The 19,918-nt window shown below is 46.5% G+C and overlaps 1 protein-coding gene across 1 annotated transcript; it reads left to right on the plus strand.

Annotated features, from left to right (window-relative positions):
- Positions 1-308: 308 nt before the first annotated feature.
- On the plus strand, positions 309-19,174 carry LOC125463410 (C-type lectin-like). The gene is made up of 6 exons (XM_059654766.1): positions 309-410; positions 2,838-2,904; positions 3,758-3,909; positions 11,058-11,198; positions 11,284-11,392; positions 18,981-19,174. The coding sequence occupies exons 1-6, from the start codon at positions 309-311 to the stop codon at positions 19,067-19,069; spliced, it is 660 nt and encodes a 219-aa protein (XP_059510749.1). The 3' UTR covers positions 19,070-19,174.
- Positions 19,175-19,918: the final 744 nt, after the last annotated feature.

Genomic DNA, 19,918 nt, shown 5'->3' on the forward strand with positions numbered 1-19,918 from the left:
AGTCACCAATTTACTTTAGAAATGTATAACTGTTCCTTCAGTGTCGCTGGGGTTGTCTCCTCGAACACCCTCCATAACAGAATTGTCGATGTAACTGCAGCAAACGGACAGAAGCACTTCAAGAAGACAGCTCCCAAACACCTTCTCAACGCCAACTATGAATGGGCAATAATAGCTGGCACAGCTCATGATGCCCACAGGCTACGAATGGAGTTTTAAAATGTAGGTGTGTATTACCCAGGAAATGTAATGCTTAGAAAGACAGCCCAGTGAAATTAACCTGAGCAAGAGAAGAGATCAACATTGGGATGCGCTTTTCAAGTGAGCAATCGAAGCCGGAGCTCAGCAATGGTGGTGGTGTTGAAACCAACCAATCACCAGGACAGTGTCAATCATTGCAAGGTCAAAGGGTAACAAAAGGCAGATTCACCCCTGACCCTATGACTGGGGCATTGTACTGAGAGGATTGCACAAGTACAACTTGTTATAAAACCTCCCTTGTTAAACGCTGTTCGACATTTCCATTTGTTAACATTCCAGCCGATGGATTCCTGAACAAGTCAGATCACAGAACTGAATCTGGCCCGACATTCCATAGTTTCTTTTTAAAATTAATATCACGGTCTTTCACTGATAGAGAGGCAGCGAGGAGATGGATTTGGATTTTTTTCTCTCTCCAATTGTAAAACAGCCAAAGCATAAGCAAATTTCCATTAACAGTTCAGGTGACACAGACTGGTTTAAAATCATACTTCTGGAAAAGCTGATGTTGTTAACCACCTTCGGAAAATCAGGCTGAAACCCACAGGCCAACAGTTCAAAATCAAAACAGAAGAAAAATAATACTTATATCCAGAAATCATGCACCTCTCCACATTATGCTGAGCTTGGATTTTCACTTGGTGTGACAATGCAAGATGTCCCCAAAGCCATTAATGCTGCAGCTCCCTGCAGTCTTTTACAATTTATATAGTAGTTAGCTCCTGATTCTTCCTGCAAATTGCATACTGTCTCATTTCCAATGTTATACTCCATCTGCCAAGTTTATCCCCACACACGTAACCTGTCTATATCCCTCTGTTGACTCAGTGTAATTCCCTGTGTCATCCGCACATACATGTCTCTTTGTGTGCCAAATGGGACATTCCTTGCTCAGAACCACTGGGTCTCCACACAACTCTTTCTCCAGTCTATCAATGACATGATTCGTGCTCCTTCCTTCTCTCATTCTCAGTTTGAAATATTGATACAGTTCTCTTCCATTTTCCATGCTGCTCTCACCTTCATCTGGCCTCGCTTCGACTCCTCCTTTCCATTACTCGACATCTCTTCTTCCATTTCTGGGGGAGCACAAGTCACCAATATCCACTGCAAGTGCACTGGCACCTGTTAGCTGCACTTTACAGCCTCACACCCTGCATTCTGTAAGGACTCCATCCCATTCTACCTGTTTTTCATGTGATGCTGCTTCTTCCAAGGAGGGCCTTGAAAACGTCCACATTTTTCCTCAACCCGGGGTTCCCTGTTATCCATGTTCGAACCCTCGCAGACACTTTTGCCCTTGCTCCTTCTATTCACGCTCATAGCAACGATAGAGACCCCCAGTTCTCACTCACCAGCAGCCTCCACATGCAAAGAACCACAAGCTGCCATTTGTATCTCCTCCAGCAGAATGGCACCAACAGACACATATTGCCCTCCCCTGCCTTATCAGCATTTTGCAGTGACCATTCCATCTGCAACAGCCTGGTCCATTCCTCCTCCATTCCCATCATTTCCCACACACCCGTCAATGAAACCTTTCCTTACAATTAGAGAAGGTGCCATTCTTGCTCTTTACCTCCTATCCCATCACTGTGCAAGGCCCCAGACACACTTTCCAAATTAAGCAGCAATTTACCTGAACTTCACTCAATCTAATCGACCGTATTCACTCCCAGCAACCCTCCTCTTTCAGGACCTGTCCAGTGATTAGTCAGACAGAATACATCTCCAGACAGGGTCTTGAGGGAATGTCTGTACAGATCAAACTGTAAGTAAAGAGTTCTTCCACAAAGTTCCATAGCCACACGGACATGAATTAGTGTCAACATTCACAAGATTCATTATCTCCCTGTTCCTCACTCTCACTCCTGAACAAACATCAGTTGTGTTAATTTTTCAAAGCTACCAGTGATTCTGAATGGACCGTGTCCATTATAAAGAGATTCAATCATTTTGCTGCTTTTGGATGAAGGAAACCTTCCAACAGGGAGAGACATGGAGGACAGATACAACTGGGATCTGGGCAAAACAATCTTCTTAACCAGATCAAATCGTAAAATACTTCACATATCTATGTGATAATTATTCATTTATTTTGATCTGTTTAATGCTATATAATGGAGAGTACATTGTAAATATTCTCATTGATATCATTCATTAATTTCCAATCTGAGAAATACATTCTCTCCCAGCCTGATTACACATGCCAGGAACCATGAGTACAGTTTCATTTCTCACTGAGCTCTTCCAATGCCATGTTGTACAATTTAATGTGTAACTCTTGGAACATTCTCATGGTTTCCAATCCTTCCTGTGCTGAGTGGTCAGTCTCTGATTGGTCAGCAGGAATTTGGACATCATTAATTCTCAAAACTATTGGATCTCATTTCAACGGTTCGTTGCCTCCTCGCCGTCTGCTGTATATATTTACAGTAAGACTTAACACCTCATCACATCAGACAACAGGGAAAGACAGAAAGACGGAGCGTTTGAGGTAAGAACAGGAGCAGGAGAGACCCACCTTAACTGTGAAACCTTGACACTGACGGTGAATTGTTTTTGTTGTGTTTCAGGTGAGGGTAAAGGAACTTCATTGCGGACATGATGCTGCTGTTGGGATTGGTGCTGAGTACATTGATCGTCAGTGATGTAGCAGGTAGGGTCATCCTAACATAGTGTATGAGGACAGGTTAGTGCTGTGAACTGAAGGGGTAATTGATCTCCTGTTGTGTGAATTAGAGAAAACTGACAGAGGTGGCACCTGAGGAATCTCCTCAAATGAGCAATGACCGAACCATTGACATATGTTTGAGAGTCTATACATTTCCCATTCACTCTCCGTCCACTCCCCATATGGGCACAGCTTCCTTCACTATCCCATCTGACATACTGCCTCTCCCCCTCCTGGCTGAATGTGCCCAGTGCAGATGGAAATACCCAACCCAGCTGTCTCTCTTAGCCTGGCGCCACATTCCTGTTCATTCCCTCTTTCGTCACGCTCTCCTGAGATTAAACATGAAATCAAAAGAAGGGTGCAAATTTGGAGTCAACTTGATGACATTTTAGATGGATTGCTCATCATCAACAAGTCCATTGAGGAATTCCTGGGAAATGACCTCCTCCAGAGTACTGAGACTGTGAGAGTTGCCATTATATGGTCTGTTAGAGGCAGATTTTATAGTCCCATTGAGGGGAAAGTAGGCCAGTAGAAGGGAATGAAGTGATCTGATGGTAGTAAATGGAGGAACTGGCCAGAAAAATCAGACACTCCTGTGGGAAGTAAACATTGTCACTGACTACTTGGGCTAAACAGCATATCTCTGAGCAATACATTCTCTATATTTCCACGTAAAGAAACATAAGAGTGTGCGAAGAAGGTAATTGCAGTCAGGTGAAAAGTCCCACATTGAGGCAAACCCCATCTGTTTTTAGCCTTCTGGGACGGAAATAAACTGTGAATGATGTGATTATTGCAGCTTGTTTTAATCAGCAGCTGATCGTCTGCCTGTGCAGAATTCGACACATTTGGATTGGAGCGATGAGAAACATAGTCCACTGGGCAATGGAAATTGTTCAGGTGGCATTGCTTATTTTGGTTATTGCTACAAGTTTGTTTCTGAGAAAAAGACTTGGATTGAGGCTGAGGTAAGTGTTTGGAATCTCTCTTGTAAGTTATTAGGATTTGTTGCTCAGTGTTTCTGAAATGACTGAACACAGAATGAAAGAAGCTTTCTGTCCATATCTGGACATTTCTGAAGCCATGTGTTACATTACCTGGGGTAACATGAAGACCATAATATTTTGAATTAAATAGTGGCGGAAATGAGTTGTGACATTGATTCTGCTAAACATATAGGATTTTGCCAATAATTTTGCTGTAAATAAAAATTGTTTAATATGAATCAAGTTTTAATAGCCCAGATATGATTAAAAATCGACAGCCAATCAGTTGTGCATTCGGATCTTTTCAAAAGCCCTAAACACATCCCGAATATTGGGTTTGGCTTGTTGACTGGGATTTTATATTGAGTGGCTTCCTCAGGTCTTTCACTTGCTCCATCATATCTGCATGCTCAATTAAGTTTCTACCTTCCAGTTGGACTACAGTTTTGCATATATTACCACACATAACACATTCAACATCTTTGGTTTTTACTCACACTCGGAACAGATTGGACTTATTAGAAACAATCAACATGGGTTTGCGCAGGAGAGGTCATGTCTCTCAATGGTGATTGTGTTTATTGAGCAATTGACCGAGATGCCTGATCAGGGTGGGGCAGTGGACCTTGTGTACTTGGAGTTTACTGAAGCATTTGACAAAATCCCTTCACGGGAGGTTGGGGTCCAGAATATTAAATCACTTGGAATTCACAGTGTAAGTTGGATATAGAATTGGCTTGGCCGCAGAAGGTAGGGTGTAGTGATGGAGGGGTATTTTGCAAGGATTAGTGCTGAGACCTTCGTTGTGCTGTTATATAGATAACTTACAAGTATTATTTGAGATGAACATGTTGGTGAAATGATTGGTAAGCTTGCAGATGACACGAACTTTGTTGGCATTGTGGATAGTGAGAAAGGTTGTCCAAGAGTACAGCACAATAAAGATCAGTTGGAAATATGGGCAGAGAAATGGTGTAAGGTGTGTAATCTGGACAAGTGAGAGGTGATGCGTTTTGGGAGGCCAAATGCAAGAGGTAAGTATACAGTACATGGCATGCCCATGATAAATATTGACATACAGAAGGATCTTGGGGTGCACGTCTGCCCCTATACGTTTATTTTCCATCACAAGCCCAGGTTTCACTGAACATGGCAACATGATTCTGGTCACAGTTCTGTAGGAAGGGCGTTGGTAAGCTTTAGCGGGTGCAGAAAGGATTTTCTCGGATGACTGGAGGGTTTGTGTTACAGCAAGTGTTTAATAGCCTGGTGACTGCATAGTGGTTGTCAAATCATGAGGGGCATGGACAGGGTGAATGCTGAAGCTCTTTATGCCCAGGGTGGGGTGTCCAAAACTAGAAGTTTAAGGTGAGAGGTGAAAGATGGAAAAAGGACCTGCGGGGTAAGGTTTTCACCAAAGAGAATGGTGCATGTGTGGAACAAGCTGCTACAGGAAGCATTGGATGTGAGTACAATTACAACTTTTAAAAGGCATCTGGATGGGTCTATGAATAGGAAGGGTCCAGATGAGTATGCTGACAAATGTGACTCGGTCAGATTGGGAGGTCTGGTCTCCATGAATAAATTGGACTGAGGCGTCTGTTCCCGTGCTTTATGATTCTATGACAAGTGGCGAAGGCGGTAAAGATGATGTACAGTATGGATATCCTCATCAGTGGGGACATTGAGGACAAAAGTTGCCAAGTCACTGTGCAGCTGAATAAAATATTAGGCCAAGCAGCATCAAAGGAGCAGGAAGGCTGAAGTTTTGGGCCTATAAAGGGTCTAGGCCTGAGACGTCAGCCTTCCTGCTCCTCTGATTCTGCTTGGCCTGCTATGTTCATCCAACTCTACACCTTGTTAATTCAGATTCTCCAGCATCTGCAGTTCCTATTATTGCTGAATAAAACATTAGTTTGGCCACATTTGGCAAATTGGGTCCAGTTCTGGTTGCCATACCATAGAAAGCCAGGGGTGGCTCTGTAAAGAGTGTAAAAGAGGTTTATCAGGATGTTGCTGCAGTGGAGTGTTTTGGCTATCAGGAGAGATGAGACAAACTTGGATTGTTTTCACTCGAACATCGGGGGCTCAGAGGCAACCTCAGACATAAACTAGAGAGGCATGGATCGGAAATTGGCTTGCTGAAAGAAGACAGAGGGTGGTAGTCGATGGGAAATGTTCATCCTGGAGACCAGTTACTAGTGGTGTACCGCAAGGGTCGGTTTTGGGTCCACTGCTGTTTGTCATTTTTATAAATGACCTGGATGAGGGCGTAGAAGGATGGGTTAGTAAATTTGCAGACGACACTAAGGCCGGTGGAGTTGTGGATAGTGACAAAGGATGCTGTACGTTGCAGAGAGACATAGATAAGCTGCAAAGCTGGGCTGAGAGGTGGCAAATGGAGTTTAATGCAGACAAGTGTGAGGTGATGCACTTTGGTAGGAGTAACCAAAAGGCAATGTACTGGGCGAATGGTAAGATTCTTAGCAGTGTAGATGAGCAGAGAGATCTTGGTGTCCATGTACTCAGATCCTTGAAAGTTGCCACCCAGGTTGACAGGGTTGTTAAGAAGGCATACAGTTTTTTCGCTTTTATTAATAGAGGGATCGAGTTCTGGAACCAAAAGGTTATGGTGAAGCTGTACAAAACTCTGGTGCGGCCACACTCTGAGTATTGTGCACAGTTCTGGTCACCGCATCATAAGAAGGATGTGGAAGCTTTGGAAAGGGTGCAGGGGAGATTTACCAGGATGCTGCCTGGTATGGAGGGAAGGTCTTACGAGGAAAGGCTGAGGAACTTGTGGCTGTTTTCATTAGAGAGAAGAAGGTTGAGAGGAGACTTAATTGATACCTATAAAATAATCAGAGGGTTAGATAGGGTGGATAGGGAGAGCCTTTTACCTAGGATGGTGACGGCGAGCACGAGGGGGCATAACTTTAAATTGAGGGGTGAAAGATATAGGATAGATGTCAGAGGTGGTTTCTTTACTCAGAGAGAAGTAAGGGAATGGAACGCTTTGCCTGCAACGGTAGTAGATTCGCCAACTTTAGGTACGTTTAAGTCATCATTGGATAAGCATATGGACGTACATGGAATAGTGAGGGTTAGATGGGCTTGAGATTGATAAGACAGGTCGGCACAACATCGAGGGCAGAAGGGCCTGTACTGTGCTGTAATGTTCTATGTTCTATGTTCTATGGATGGTTAGAATCTTTCTCTCAGGGCGAAAATGTCAAATATTAGGAGGCAGAGGTTTAGGGTGATGGGGAAAAGTTTATAGGACATGTATGAGGCAGGTTTTTTTTATACAGACGGCAGCTGGCAGCTAGATTGCTACAATCTAATGGTTGAAGATACATGTTAGAGCTATTTAGACAGACATGTGAACAGCCAGGGAATTGACTGAAACTGTCCATATGCAGGTATTACTTTCATCACAGGAATGGCGGGCTGAAGGACTGTTTGCTGTGCTATACTGTTCTGTTCTATGTTTGGATTTGCATTCAAATGCTGTACTTCCACTTGGAATTCTAGCAGGGAAGTAAAGTGGAATGATTTATTTCGGGCCTTAGTGGTTAGGATTTCCATGATATCGTATTTTTAGCATTAGTTTTGGAAATGTTGAAAGTATGTTGTATATAACCATGATCTGAAATAATAAACCTCCGTACACCCATTGCATTTCCTGTCCACAGTTGAGCCAAATTTTATAATGGGTATGTACTCAAGTATCGATAAAAGAAAAATTAATGTCTGAACTGACCTTTCCCAGGATAACTAAAAAATTAGATAATTCACAGCAATGGTACAGGATATCTTAGGGCTCACTTTTAAACTCTCATTTATCATTGTGCATTGCAATGGGGAGGGGGTGTGACCTTATTTCCCTCCTTCGTCTCAGTCAATGAGTGCACCCATTCTGGTCGATATCCCCCTCCTTTCTGTGGTGTAAGCTCCCTGACGCTCCAAACCTGCACTCCAGTACTCAGTTTCAGCGTAACCCCAGCTCTCAGTGATACCTAAATCACCCCAAGCTCATCTTACTTAGGGATTGACCACATCCCAAAACCAATTTTACTCAGTTGCATCCAGCAGACACTGTTTGTGAGCTTGTCAATTCCAATGCTCTCAGCTGAGTTGAAGTACTCATGCTCATGGGCTCCTATTGAACCACACCACAGAGTCAGCAACTTCCTCATTCTCCAGATTTCCCCTGAATCAGACTCTTGGTTGCATGCTAGTTCCTGAACTTTTCCCTCAGTTTGGTCCAATAGCACAGAGTGATCCGTCTCTTATGGAGTCCCCCGACACAGATTCTGTGCAGTTGAGCTGCCTTCCTGCAGTGCATATGTTTGCAGTCTTGCTAAAATAGACACAAAAACAAAGTTGCTGGAAAAGCTCCGCAGGTCTGGCAGCATCTGTGAAGGAGAAAACAGAGTTCACTTGTGGGGTCTGGTGAAACAGAGTGGACTTCTATTACTGTCTGTATCCCATGTTCCCCATCTTTTCTAGCTAACCTTCAAACTCCTTCAGTGACTCTCACATTATTCTGAGTGACTGATTGACAGACGAGCAACATGCCCTTCTCCTGTTATTGGACAGAATTGAATGTTAACGTTTTGCAATTGTCAATTGCAGCAACTTTAAAGCTGTGTGTAGCTGAAGGTTACATTCTCCACAATGCACAGTACAATCACAAATTAAACACAGTGATAGTAATGGGCCTTATCCTCAGGGATAAACTTCCTTCTCATTTCCACATTCATTTTCAATCTGCAATCCCACCTCTCAGGCCGTGTCTTATGTTTGTTGACTAAGGTTCTGTTCCGTTGAGTCTCACAGAGGGTTTCTCTCATTGAAGCTGAGTGCCCTGGGGCATGGCAGAAAAGGGAAATTTGGCACCACCTCTTTACAGACAGGTACTGGAGATCCTGGTGGTGGGATGGTGTAGCGTTGGTAAGTCAACTACCCACAGCACTGGCAGTGGACACGATGAAACCAGACCTTCTCAGCATGCCCCACTCTTGGCAATAAGGTCACGATCTCCCTGCCATTGCAGGAATGCCCAGCAATGTTGGAGAGAGGACAATGGTCTTCTCCACCGTGCCAAGGTAAGTGCCACTGTCTACTCTCCAATACCTCACAGTCATTCTCCACCCTGTACCCATCTCACAATAAGGCTCATCACTCAGTCACGTAACATTTTCCCTCAATCGCTGTTACCTACCCCATCCCCTGACACCATTGGCCCTGTAAACCCTCAGGTGCTACCAACTCACTTGCTCAGAGAACCTTGGGACCTGCACCAAAAGCAGCAGCTGTGCCACTCACTTCCATCTCCTTTAGTTGCTGACCCTCTCTCATTACAGACAGCAACAGCTCACACGAGGGCAGAGGGAGTCAGGACGGGTTACGGGATGCCCAATATCGCACTTCTGAGCTTCCTGACTCTGACTGCTCCAAGCAGTTAATTGTCCATGTCCAAGCCCCTGGCTGCCCTTGCCTTACTGTGCTGGGACCCCCTGAGAGAAGGCTGCCTCCTTTGACCTGGTTGAGAACTGATCACACCATGACAAACTTCCCAGCTTTGAGTCTGTCTCAAACATCACGGCAATACTGAGTTACTGTAAGCCTGCGATCTGTAACTGAGGGACAAGGCAGGGATGCTGTGCTCATATCCGTTAAAACTGTTCTTAAGGCTTCACGGATCAAAGGGAGCAGCCAGAAATTGGAGATAACAAGGGGTGGAGCTATATGAACACAGCAGGCCAGCATCTGCAGTTCGTATGATCAGTAAGAAATTAGGAATGATGATTGAGTTGGATGATCATCCATGATTTAATTGAATGGTAGAGTATATTCAATGGACTGAATTGCCTATTCCTGCCTCTTGTCTATGGTTCAATCTTTCCACCTGGTTAGGCTGAGTAGGTGATCACTCAGACTGAGAGCCAACAGACTGAAGGTGCAGCCTGGTGCAGTCCAGCAGCTGGTGTGTATCTCTGAGCACACAATGTCTTTGCTGCAGCATCGCAGTGATATTTACCAGGGTGCTGCCAAGGTGCAGAGGTGAAAGGCAGTAACACAATGCAAGTCGAATAGAGATGTGCCATGAAGGATTTTAGACGCTGGCACATGTCAGATGCCAGTATCTGTGGATGTGGGGGGCATATGGCGGGGTGCCCATGGAGTATGCCAGGAGATATTTGAGCCTGGTGTCCATCGTGAAGGTCCTAATGGAGCAAGTAGTGAGTTGACGTTGTCTGGTAGTCGCTCTCCATTCTCTGAATTTTCAGCATCTCATTTGCTCCTGGCAGGGAGTAGGAGGGAAGCTGCATATTAATGAGGCAAGATGTGCAGTTCACAAAGATTATTCCTCCTCAACAGGGAATTTATCACCACCTCGTGAGAATGTCACCTCATTGCTGATAAAGTTTTTCAAAGTTGCAGAGAGTTGTTCCTGATGTTGAGATTGGTCTTGCTGAACCTCTCACATCATTCTGCCACATCTCTCTCCATATCCCATGTTGTTCACCCTGACAAGATTCCACCCATCTCCATCACCCATTGTCTGTTCATTTGAACATGAACCAGACCCATTCATTGTGTAACTCCACAATCCCTACTGCGACAAGTTGTTAAATTCTAAGTTTCTATCGAGCCGCATGATGTTCTCAGAAAACGATCTAAGATGAACAAGGTATCAGTATGCTGTGGGGCAGTCATTATGAGAAATTTGTTGCTGCACAGTGTCATGGCCTGTAGTGATTAACCACATCTGTATTGACAGCTGTGTACAGACAAAACTTACAGAGAACAGGAAGCAGAGTGTACATTCGACCACAATCCCAGCCCCATATGAGTCGCACAGAAGCTACTGACATTTCAATCGATGGTTTGAAGCCACAATGAGACTGCTCTGAAATAATCAGCTTTCATGTGGCACTGTTCACTGAAGCTTGGAGTCAGCCCATATCAGGTCCTTGCAAACATGCAGCAAGCGTCTGTCGTTTTATTGACCTATTCTGCAAAATAAGAGTTTCTACAGTGAATCTAGTCAATTGTCTTGTTCGAATATTTCATGTAAAAATGTAACGAGTGACAAATTGCCTTTATAATTTAATCTCCAGCTGCATTGCCGAGACTTGGCTGTAGGGGGCCATCTTGCTTCCCTGCACTGGATGGAGCAGATGAACATTCTTGCAGAAATGGTACATAAATCCCAACACCGTTATCCTGAAACATGGATCGGTTTGAGCGACATCCACAAGGTAATGTTGCCTGAGTTATTGCATTACATTACTTCTGGTGAGAAAATTACATATTTTTGAAAAGATCTGATTGTTATTTCAACAGGAGGGCACTTTTCTATGGAGTGATGGATCTGCATCAGATTTTATGTTTTGGGCTAAAGGTGAACCCAATGATCACAGCTCACGGGAAGAATGTGTGCATGCCTTTTTATGTAAGTTAAAGTATTTCTTTATGATATGAAGGGTGACATTCAGAGATATACTTCCTGGTAAATAACTGTTTGGAAGAGATTTGGTCAGGGCTTTACTTCTAGCTCCTTTGGCAGTCACCTTGCAGTTAAACCTGTTAAAAGTGATGGGTCCTGAGATGTCGAGAACAGAGCATCCTCCGTTTTCATTAAAGTTTTCTGCTTCTGCTCAATTGTCCGTCTCTGTGGGACCCACAATGACATGATCATTGAACTGGTGCACACTCACTGAGCTGATCATGACACAACACAGGCTGCAGCTCAGGACAGGATCAACCATCTGAGATCCAGCCCTCATTTTCCAAATGCACCAAACATCACTGCCCCTTTCTACAGAATTTGTCTCCTTTATTTAGAACTACATAATCCAAATAGATTGTTCTAAACTGAAATCCCACTGACTATTCCAGTTGTCTGATGCCTGTTCCATAGGGACGGAGACTGTTTATCCCTGTGGAGAATCTGTGCTGTCCACATGCAAAACAGACGCGGAATTCAGTCCAGAGTAAACTCAGGAAGTCTCCCAGGTTATTTACAAACTATACTGCTTGTCATCTTTCGTTCTTACCTATCCTGGTATGTCTGCTTTACTTTGGTGATCAACTACAGGATACACCCAATTGCCCTTTGTTGAAGCAAGGTACTCTACAAATTGCAGCAAAAGTAGAATGATTTCACAGCTTGACCTTGTACTTACAATCACAAGTGACCCAGATAACATGGACTGTCCAACATCAGGCTGTAGCATGTGATCAGCTGCTGGGCCTCAGCCTGCCCCAGCTGGTGATCAGACAACCCCCTATTCCTGAGCTAGGTCGCTGTCACCCTGGGGCACATCTCCTTATACGCTGTGTTCTTGTAACCAGCCCATGTGATCAAACCTTGGCGATGTCCTGTGTTCAGTGATTGATAAGTTTGACCATCGGCAAACATCAAAACTATGCCATCAAACACAGTAGTTCATCTTCCACTCACTGACATAAATGCTTGTTTTCTCAGCAAAAAGGTTTAGCTTTCAATTTTAATGAACCTTGACCTCAAGCCAGTCTGTTCAGGCTGTCCTTTGAAGGTACTTCCTTGCAGTGTTTGTGTGGTTTAATGAACGGATGGTTGAGATAACAAAGTGTGAGGCTGGATGAACACAGCAGGCCAAGCAGCATCTTCGGAGCACAAAAGCTGACGTTTTGGGTCTCGACCCTTCATCAGAAAAGGGGGATGTGGGGAGGGTTCTGAAATAAATAGGGAGAGAGGGGGAGGCGGACCGAAGGTGGATAGAGGAGAAGATAGGTGGAGAGGAGACAGACAAGTTAAAGGCACAGAGATGGAGTCTGTAGAACTGAGTATAGGTGGGGAATTAGGGAGGTGATAGGGCAGTCCAGGGAGGGTGGACAGGGGGCAGGATGAAGCTAGGAGGGAGGAAATTTAGGTGCGGCTCGAGGTGGGAGGAGGAGATAGGTGAGAGGAAGAACAGGTTGGGGAGGCAGGGATAAGCTGGGCTGGTTTTGGGATGCGGTGGGGGGAGCGGAGATTTTGAAGCTTGTGAAATCCACATTGATACCATTGGGCTGCATGGATCTTAAGCGGAATATGAGTTGCTGTTCCTGCAATCTTCGGGTGGCATCGTTGTGATGCTGCAGGAGGCCCAGGATGGACATGTCATCTAAGGAGTGTGAGGGGGAGTTGAAATGGTTCGCAACTGGGATGTGCAGTTGTATATTGCAAACCGAGGGTACGTGTTCTGCAAAGCAGTCCCCAAGCCTCCGCTTGGTTTACCCAATGGAGGGGAGGCCACACCGGGTACAGTGGATGCAATATACCACATTGGAAGATGCACAGGTGAACATCTGCTTGATGTGGAAAGTCACCTTGGAGCCTGGGATGTGGGTGAGGGAGGAGGTGTGGGGGCAGGTGTAGCACTTCCTGCGGTTGCAGGGGATGGTGCCGGGTGTGGTTGGGTTGGATGAGAGTTTGGAGAGGATGAGGGAGTCCCGGAGAGAGTGGTCTTTCCAGAAGGCGGACAAAGTTGGGGATGGAGAAATGTCTTTGGTGGTGGAATTGGATTGTAGATGGCGGAAGTGTCGGAGGATGATGCATTGTGTCTGGAGGTTGGTGGGATGGTATGTGAGGACAAGGTGGATTCTCTTTTGGCAGTTATTGCGGGGACAGGGTCTGAGGGATGAGTTACGGGAAATGCGGGAGACGCAGTCGACGGCGTTCTCGACCACTGCTGTGGCGGGGGCGAAATTGCACTCCTTGAAGAACAAGGACATCTGGGATGTATGGGAATGGAATGCCTCACCTGGGAGCAGATGCGGCGGAGACAAAGGAATTGGGAACAGGGGATGGAATTATTGCAGGAAGGTGGGTGGGAGGAGGAGTATTCCAGCTAGCTGTGGCAGCCGGTGGGCTTGAAGTCGATATCGGTTGCGAGGTGGTTGCCTGAGATGGAGATGGAGGAGGCGCATTTGTAGTATGGTGCGTTGACCTTTACATTGATGAGGCCAGACGCCAACTCTCTGACACCTCCTCCTTCCGCCTCCGAGAGCACGACTCCAACCCTGAGCACCAAACCATCATCTCCCAAACCATCCACAACCTCATCACCTCAGGTGCCCTCCCATCCACAGCTTCCAACCTCATTGTTCCCCATCCACGCATGGCCCGTTTCTATCTCCTTCCCAAAATCCGCAAACCCGCCTGCCCTGGTCGACCCATTGTCTCCACCTGATCCTGCCCCACTGAACTCATCTCTACCTATCTGGGCTCCATTTTCTCCCCCTTTGTTCAGGAACTCCCCACCTACGTCCTGACACCACCCACGCCCTCCACCTCCTCCAGAACTTGCAATTCCCAGGTCCCCAACACCTCATTTTCACCATGGACGTCCAGTCGCTGTACACCTGCATTCCCCATGCAGATGGCCTAAAGGCCCTCTTTCGCACCTACACTGGCCCTAAATCCCACCTGTTCCTCTGTTGCATTGATGACTGTATCGGCGTCACCTCATGCTCCAGAGAGGAGCTCGAACAGTTCATCTACTTCACCAACACCTTCCAGCCCAAGCTCAAGTTCACCTGGACCATCTCCAACACATCCCTCCCCTTCCTGGACCTCTCTGTCTCCATGTCAGGCAACCAACTAGCAACCAATGTCCATTTCAAGCCCACCGACTCCCACAGCGACCTAGAATACACCTCCTCCCACACACCTTCCTGCAAAAATTCCATCCCCTATTCCCAATTCCTTCGCCTCCACTGCATCTGCTCCCAGGATGAGGCATTCCACTCCTGCATATCTCAGATGCCCTCGTTAGAACATAGAACATAGAAAAGTACAGCACAGTACATGCCCTTCGGCCCGCGATGTTGTGCCGTGGAATAATCCTTATCCAAAAATAACCTAACCTACATTCCCCTCCATGTGCATGTCCAGCAGTCGCTTAAATGTCACTAATGACTCCGCTTCCATGACTACCACTGGTAAACTATTCCATGCGCTCACAACTCTCTGGGTGAAGAACCTCCCTCTGACGTCTCCTCTCTACCTTCCTCCTAACACCTTAAAACTATGACCCCTCGTGGCAGTCAATCCTGCCCTGGGAAAAAGTCTCTGGCTATTGACTCTATCAATGCCTCGCATTACCTTGAAAACCTCAATCAGGTCACCTCTCTTCCTCCTTCTCTCCAGACAGAAAAGTCCGAGCTCAGTCAACCTCTCCTCATAAGACAAGCCCTCCAGTCCAGGCAGCATCCTGGTAAACCTCTTTTGCACCCTCTCCAAAGCCTCCACATCTTTCCTATAATAGGGCGACCAGAACTGGACACAATATTCCAAGTGTGGTCTCACCAGGGTTTTGTAGAGCTGCAGCATAACCTCGCAGCTCTTAAACTCGATCCCCCTGTTAATGAAAGCCTAAACACCATATGCTTTCTTAACAATCTTATCCACTTGGGTGGCAACTTTGAGGGAGCTATGCACTTGAACACCAAGATCCCGCTGTTCCTCCACACTGCCGAGAATCCTGCCTTTAATCCTGTATTCAGCATGTAAGTTCGACCTTCCAAAATGCATCACTTCGCATTTATCTCGGTTGAACTCCATCTGCCATTTCTCAGCCCAGCTCTGCATTCTGTCAATGTCTCGCTGAAGCCTGTAATAGCCCTTGATACTATCAACGGCACCTCCAACCTTTGTGTCCTTGTGCAAACATACGAACCCACCCCTCAACCTCCTCATCCAAGTCATTCATAAAAACTACAAAGAGCAGAGGCCCAAGAACAGAGCCCTGCGGGACACCACTCAGCACTGACCTCCAGGCAGAATATTTACCATCTACAACCACTCTCTGCCTCCTGTCAGCCCACCAATTCTGAATCCAGACAGCCAAATCACCCTGTATCCCATCCCTCCTGACTTTATGAATGACCCTGCTGTGGGGAACCTTATCAAATACCTTGCTGAAGTCCATGTACACCACATCCACTGCTCAACCCTCGTCAACTTGTCTCGTGACTTCCTCAAAGAACTCAATAAGAATTGTAAGGCATGACCTGCCCCTCACAAAGCCATGCTGACTCCCTTTAATCACGCTATGCTTTTTCAAATAGTCATAAATCCTATCCCTCAGAATTCTTTCCAAAACTTTGCTGACCACAGACGTAAGACTGACTGGTCTGTAATTTCCAGGGATTTCCCTATTCCTTTTCTTGAAAAGATGAACAACATTTGCCTCCCTCCAATCTTCTGGTACGACTCCCATGGAGAGTGAGGAAGCAAAGATCTTCACCAGTGGCTTAGCAACCTCCTTTCTCGCTTCCCGGAGCAACCTAGGATAAATCTGGTCTGGCCCTGGGGACTTATCAATCTTAATGTTTGCCAAAATTTCCAGCACATCAACTTCCTCAATCTTGATCTGTTCAAGGCTGTTTTCCTGCTCCTCAAAGTTCTCATTCACAATTCGGTCCCTTTCCTTCGTGAAAACCGAAGCAAAAAAGCCATTTAGGGCTTCCCCTATCTGCTCAGACTCCACGAACAAGTTCCCTATGCTATCCCTGATCGGCCCTACCTTCTCCCTGATCATTCTCTTATTCCTCACAGTTGAGTAAAATGCCTTCGGGTTCTCCCTAATCCTTCCTGCCAAGCCTTTTTCGTGCCCCCTCCTGGCCCTCCTCAGTCCACTTTCGAGCTCCTTCTGAGCAAGCCTGTAATCCTGTAAAGCTGTGCTAGACCCTTGCTTCCTCCACCTTACGCACACTGCCTTTTTCTTTTTGACAAGAAGCACCTCTGTACCCGTAATCCAAGGCTCCTTAATCTTACCCCTTCTTACCTGTCTCAGAGGAACAAATTTATACATCACTCGCAATAACTGCTCCTTAAACAGCCTCCACATGTCTGTTGTGCCCTTTCTGTGGAACAATTGCTCCCAATCTGTACTTCCCAACTCCTGCGTGGTAGCATCATACTTTCCTTTTCCCCAGTTAAATATCTTCCCCTGGTAACTGCTCCTTTCCCTTTCCATGGCTATGGTAAATGTGAGGCTGTCGTGGTCACTGTCGCCAAAGTGTCCTCCCACCACGAGATCTGACACCTGTCCTGGCTCATTGCCGAGCACCAAATGCAAAATGGCCTCCCCCCTCGTCAGCCTGTCCACATACTGAGTAAGGAAACCCTCCTGAACACACCTGACAAAAAACGGCTCCATCCAAACCATCTGCACTAAGGAGGTTCCAATCAAATTGGGAAAGTTGAAGTCACCCATAACAACAACGCTGCTACGTTTGCACTTTTCAACAACCTGCCAGCCAATGAGTTCTTCGATCTCCCTACTGCTATTTGGGGGTCTGTAGAAAACCCCCTATGAGGTGACTGCTCCCTTACTGTTCCGAAGGAGCGCAACGACTGCCACCACCCCCGCACCCCCCACCCCACCGCAGTGGATGAGACCGCCCTTGACCATGTCTCCCTTATTTCGGGTAACTCACTCCTCACACCCTGTCCCTCCAAGAGCTGCCAAAAGAGAATCCCCCTTGTGCTCACATACCACCCCGCCAACCTCCGGATACAACACATCATTCTCCGACACTTACGCCATCTACAATCCGACCCCACCACCAAAGACATTTTTCCATCCCCTCCTTTGTCTGCCTTCCGGAGAGACCACACTCTCCGGGAGTCCCTTGTTCGCTCCACACTCCCATCCAACCCCACCACACCCAGCACCTTCCCCCTGCAACTGCAGGAAATGCTACACACACCCCCACACCTCATCCCTCACCCACATCCCAGGCCCCAGGTGACTTTCCACATCAAGCAGATGTTCACGTGCACATCTGCCAATGTGGTATATTGCATCTGCTGTGCCCGGTGTGGCTTCCTCTACAGGGGCGAAGCGAAGCTGAGGCTTGGGGACCGCCTTAGAGAACACCTCCGCTCGGTTCGCAACAAACAACTGCACCTCCCAGTCGCGAACCATTTTAACTCCCCCTCACACTGCTTAGACAACATGTCCATCCTGCAGCGCCACAATGATGCCACCCGAAGGTTGCAGAAACAGCAATATTTGTTCTGCTTGGGAACTGTGCAGCCCAATGGTGTCAATGTGGATTTCACAAGCTTCAAAATCTCCCCCTCCCCCACTGCATCCCAAAATGAGCCCAGTTCTTCCCCTCCCGCCACTGCATCCCAAAGCCAGGCCAGCTTGTCCCTGCCTCCCCAACCTGTTCTTCCTCTCACCTATCACCTCCTCCCACCTCAAGCCATGCCTCCATTTCCTACCTTCTAACCTCATCCCGCTCTCTTGACCTCTCTGTCCTCCCCAGGCTGGCCTATCCCCTCCCTACCTCCCCACCTATACTCACCTCTACAGGCTCCATCCCCGCCCCTTTAACTTGTTTGTCTCCTCTAAGCCTATCTTCTCCTCTATCCACCTTCGATCCGCCTCCCCATCTCTCCCTCCTTATTTCAGCACCCTCTCCCCATCCCGCTTTTCTGATGAAGGGTTTCGGACCGAAAGGTCAGCTTTTGTGCTCCTAAGATGCTGCTTGGCCTGCTGTGTTCTTCAAGCTCCACATTTTGTTATCTTGGATTCACCAGCATCTGCAGTTCCCATTAGCTCTGGACAGGATGGCTGATACTCCTGTTCTTACCTGTCAGCCAGGACTCCCTGACTGATCCTGAATAACAGCCCCAGTCAGTGAACTCTTATTCTCTGAGGTCTTCTTCATTGACCTCATTGCAATCACTATACATTGTGTCTGTTTAAAATCAGAACATCAGCCAGATACAGGGTCAACCCTTACAATATTTAAGCCAAACATTCATCCCTTCAGAGAACAGTGGAAACATTACACATCCAGTTGATCCTTCAACAGAAAATATTCATTTGGTTTTGTTATTCTCGTTGTGTCTGACCCAGTAAATTTAAGATTGCAACAAATGTCCTGAATAAAGCAATGAGGAAATAGACAAAGTCCTTGATACTCCCAAACACAGAGAATGAAACAATCATACAAATAGTTGTCCAATTTACTGAACTTTTCTTTCTTTCTTGCAGCGAATTCACTTCCTTGGAACGATGCATTTTGCAATGTGAAATTCTCCTTCCTTTGCTCCTACAAACTGCCGTGTCCTTGCTCACCGTGAAAGAAGCAATCGCTGCTCCATGGATCCTGTCTGGGAGACGATCTCGTGCTCCTATCTGCTTGTAGTTGTTGTCAAAGTCCATGATGACTGTATTGCCTTAGTTTCTGAGCCACGAATAAAAATTGCATGATGAGTGATGTGTTTGTTACTGTGAGTCGAGTTGATAGCAGCCCTGCTGTCCCACTGATGCTTTCTACCCTTCTGCTCTTCCAATACCATACTGGGCAGGAGACAGCACAACAGTGTCGAGGTGACCTGTACTTGGCGCTGTAAGGTGACCTGTACTTGAACACATTAACTAGCCCATGCCTGCTTAGCAAGTGGTGGACAAAAGCTAAGCAAAATTAACAGCCGACTCACAGTGAAATACAATGGCACTTTTGAACAGAACTGCCAGACGTTCAGTAAAGGAACGCTGCATGTTCCCATCCGAGACAGTTGTAATAAACGGATACCTTAGAACAGATAAATGATCAATTCCTGCTTTATTAATGAAAGGATGAGTGTCCCAGTAAATGAATTCCATCAGATGCTACCCTTTGGTCCAGGAACTCCCTACCTACGTCCGTGAAACCACCCACGCCCTCCACCTCATCCAGAAATTCCAATTCCCTGGCCCCCCCAACACCTCATTTTCACCATGGATGTCCAGTCCCTATACACCTGCATTCCACACGCAGATGGCCTCAAGACCCTCCTCTACTTCCTGTCCCGCAGGCCCGACCAGTTCCCCTCCACCGACACCCTCATCCGCCTAGCCGAACTCGTCCTCACCCTCAACAACTTCTCTTTCGATTCCTCCCACTTCCTACAGACAAAGGGGGTGGCCATGGGCACCCGCATGGGCCC

Source organism: Stegostoma tigrinum, chromosome 25 (genome assembly GCF_030684315.1).
Source record: "Stegostoma tigrinum isolate sSteTig4 chromosome 25, sSteTig4.hap1, whole genome shotgun sequence".
Taxonomy (NCBI): Eukaryota; Metazoa; Chordata; class Chondrichthyes; order Orectolobiformes; family Stegostomatidae; genus Stegostoma; species Stegostoma tigrinum.

What these genes read in the sequence shown, in the direction of transcription:
- LOC125463410 (XM_059654766.1), top strand. Translation starts at nt 309, where the DNA reads ATGCGCTTTTCAAGTGAGCAATCGAAGCCGGAGCTCAGCAATGGTGGT. An exon ending in AATCATTGCAAGGTCAAAGG is followed by an intron (nt 411 to 2,837) that starts GTAACAAAAGGC and finishes GTTGTGTTTCAG; the next exon opens with GTGAGGGTAAAGGAACTTCA. An exon ending in GTTTGAGCGACATCCACAAG is followed by an intron (nt 11,199 to 11,283) that starts GTAATGTTGCCT and finishes TTATTTCAACAG; the next exon opens with GAGGGCACTTTTCTATGGAG.